Source organism: Cynoglossus semilaevis, chromosome 5, assembly GCF_000523025.1.
Source record: "Cynoglossus semilaevis isolate Cse_v1.0 chromosome 5, Cse_v1.0, whole genome shotgun sequence".
Classification (NCBI taxonomy): domain Eukaryota; kingdom Metazoa; phylum Chordata; class Actinopteri; order Pleuronectiformes; family Cynoglossidae; genus Cynoglossus; species Cynoglossus semilaevis.
The window spans coordinates 4,039,560-4,042,477 of NC_024311.1; the positions used below are offsets into that span (position 1 = coordinate 4,039,560).

Here is a 2,918-nt window from a genome sequence, read left to right on the forward strand (position 1 = left end):
ACGCAGCGTGATTTCCATAAAGCATGACCAAAAAAAAAAAGTAATTCATACTACTTGTGTGACACTTTACTTGCTAAGACTTTGTAAAGTTTTTGGGGCGTAACTGGTGAGGAGTCAGGCAAATATCACCTATTACTCATGTTACTTAGTACATTTGGGGCTTCACTTGCAAGCACAGCGCGTCGTCACTGCATAACAATCAGTTGGCAGTGCAACTGATGGAATTTTACTGAAGAGAGATTTCGCCTTTGAACTTGCACGTATTCTTGATCGAAAAGTCTATAGCCTTTACTCTGCTCGCTCCCTCACAGCGTCACCGCGGCTCCGGCGAAGAGTGGATGAACTTTTTTTTTTTTGGGATTCCTGTTGCATCTGTGAAAGGCAAACAAAAAAACAGACCGCAGCTCTTTCTAATACAATTGGATTGGACAATGTGAGTATTATGGGTGCGCGCGTGTGTGTCTGTGTGTGTGTGTTTGTGTGTTCCAGGCGAGGTTAAAAAAGTGCAGGGGTGGAGTATTGGAGAAGGAGGGGGTCATTTTGGGCAGCAACAAGTACCGCAAGAGTTTGACAGACAAACACGTGTGTTCATGGTCATGTTTAATTGCATGTTGTGGGGGGGGAATGGAGAAAAATGGAGAAAAATGGGCGTCTACGTGTGACTAAAATATTCAAATGTCCAGTTGTGCGGGTTGCGTTAGAGGCCTCGGCCCCGCGGCACACGGCGAACAACACCGAGCCATGAATATGGATATTGTTTCAGAAGTTTTGCCTAAGTCCTCAGACGTTGGATGTAAAGATTGGAGGCAGTGAATGAGCCATCAGTCGTGAACTATAGAACCCCCGCCCACCCCCACTCCATAAACTTGGACCACCGTGGCTTATTTCAATCACGTAAGACCCCTAATGGCGTTGTCCAGGCGAGGGTGTTACGCATTAGTGTTCTAGGTTCTTTTCTCTGACAAACGCAGCCTTGTTGATATTTGTCTCTCAACTGCACGTTGACGGCGCCGAGGTGTTGCCTCTGAGAGAGAGTTTTAAGCACGCCGACATTGCAAAGGGTTATTAGATTCATACAAGTCAGCGAAGTGGTGGGCGATCTACTGAGCACAGCAGAAGTTCTCATATGATGACTTCAAACAAGACACATTACCTACCAGCATCTGTTGGAGTGAGTGGATATTAAGACACTTCTATCTCCAGGACAGCGTAGGGGGAAAATGGTAAGTCTATGGAGCAATGGAAAGGCGCGAGCATATGTAGAGCATAGGGGATGGATGATTACCGGTAAATAGTCGCTGCTCGCGTTTCATTGTTGGAAAGGGTTGGACTCAGTGGCTGTTTGAGAAAAAGTCATTATGGAGAGAGCCGTGTGTGATCGGGCTGCTTTTGATAAGGCTTGAGTGGGGAAAGATTGTGTGGCATTTCTGCTCTAAGATGCCGGTGCAGTGAGAGAAAGAGAGAGAGAGGTAAGGAAATGTTACATTGTGTCTGCGCGCAATGCAAAGAAGGCTCTGTGTGTGTTATATATATATTTTTTTTGTATGCATGTGTGTGCTGTGTTTAAGGACAACGCCGAATTTTTCCTTACAAATGTCCAACATGTGCGCGTGACACTTGTCATAATAATGACACTGGGAATAAGGGGCTTCTGTTTCAGCGTGGCCGGCTGTCATCTGACACGAGAGTGAAGCCTTTATTTTGGGGGGGCTGTGATCACAACCGGGATTGTTGCTGCTGCTGAAGCTGATTGTGATGCTGTGGGTGATGCTATAGGTGTTATTATGTGGAAGGAAATGTCAGGCGGATTTGATACCAAAAAAATAAAAATAAAATAAAAATAAATAAATAAATAGTCTGGTTTGTCCGTAAAAAAAATATAGGGGGTGGGGAAGGGGGGTAATACACGTGGCAAGGCATGAGAAAGTGGCAAAAAAAAAAAAAAGAGTTGAAAGTGTGCACTGGGAGAAATGTAGCCTATATAGATGTTTTTGTTGGCCCCTCTCAGTCAGTCAGTACTTGCTCTGGCTGTGTGATGCTTTCAGCACGTTGGACAGAGCCAGTGGAGTCGTGCATGGACTAACACGCCGAGTGGACGCCAACTCTTTCTCTCTTTCCCCAGCCCCCCCTCTGACCAACCTGGGATTGTTTTTCCAACTTTTGGTAAGCCCCCCCGTTTTGTTTTGTTTTTTAAAAGGAAGCCTAATTATCATTCTAAAGGGGAAGCGGGTAGACGGAAGGAGAAACGGACTATTTAAAGAACCAAAATAGAGAAGGTAACAGGAGCAGAACCGCGTCTCTGCCTTTGAGAGCTAGATGTGCTTAAGAATGTCTTTGTAGAGCACTGCGAAAGTTTATTTATCAGTGCCCCCCCCCCTCCTCCCCTTTTATTTAGACTCCCCTAAATTCACTGCTTAAACTTTTGGACATGCAAGTCTTGACCGCGGAGGTCTAAGCCACGCACGTTAGTGGTTATTCAGCCTCTCTGGTAAGGTAAGAGCTCACATCCATTGTTTTCATCTCACTTTTCCTGTTCCTGTCGTTCTTCCCTTGGACTCCCCTCCGAACACCCCCACCTCTCCTCCGTGAACTTAGACCGTTTTGCTGTGGGGATCAGTGGACGAAATAACTCCGATCCGAGATAGCGCTGTCTTACAAAGTATTGTTATTTTTTAAATGACCCGTGTTTCTTTTTTTATTATTATTATTATTATCTTGAACTAAAAGTGAATTGCACGCATGGTCACGTTTTTCGTTGTCTGACATTTTTGAAACGTTTTCGGAGTTTCCTGATCGCTGCCCACTGCAACACAATTTGCGTAATCGTTGCGTTGTGCCTCATCATTCTCCCAATATGGGACCTACAGACGCTGCAGCGATCCCTCCAGTCTGCACGAACATCCATCCATTCATCCATC

General features: G+C 45.3%; 1 protein-coding gene across 4 annotated transcripts in view; it reads left to right on the plus strand.

Moving 5' to 3' along the window:
- The first annotated feature begins 230 nt into the window (after positions 1 to 230).
- The window catches only part of bdnf (brain-derived neurotrophic factor), a 15,277-nt gene continuing 12,589 nt past the window's right edge, over positions 231 to 2,918 (plus strand). Inside the window, exon 1 of one of the 4 annotated variants that reach the window (XM_008310005.3) lies at positions 231 to 433. Coding sequence is in view for 1 of the 4 variants with exons in the window: in XM_017032306.1 (XP_016887795.1) it covers positions 1,221 to 1,223 (3 nt within the window). In the remaining 3 variants the exon portion in view is untranslated. Of the gene's footprint in view, positions 434 to 907; positions 1,224 to 1,877; positions 2,164 to 2,209; positions 2,494 to 2,918 lie in introns of those variants that run through there. The other 3 variants (XM_017032306.1, XM_017032312.2, XM_017032309.2) reach the window with 3 other exon arrangements.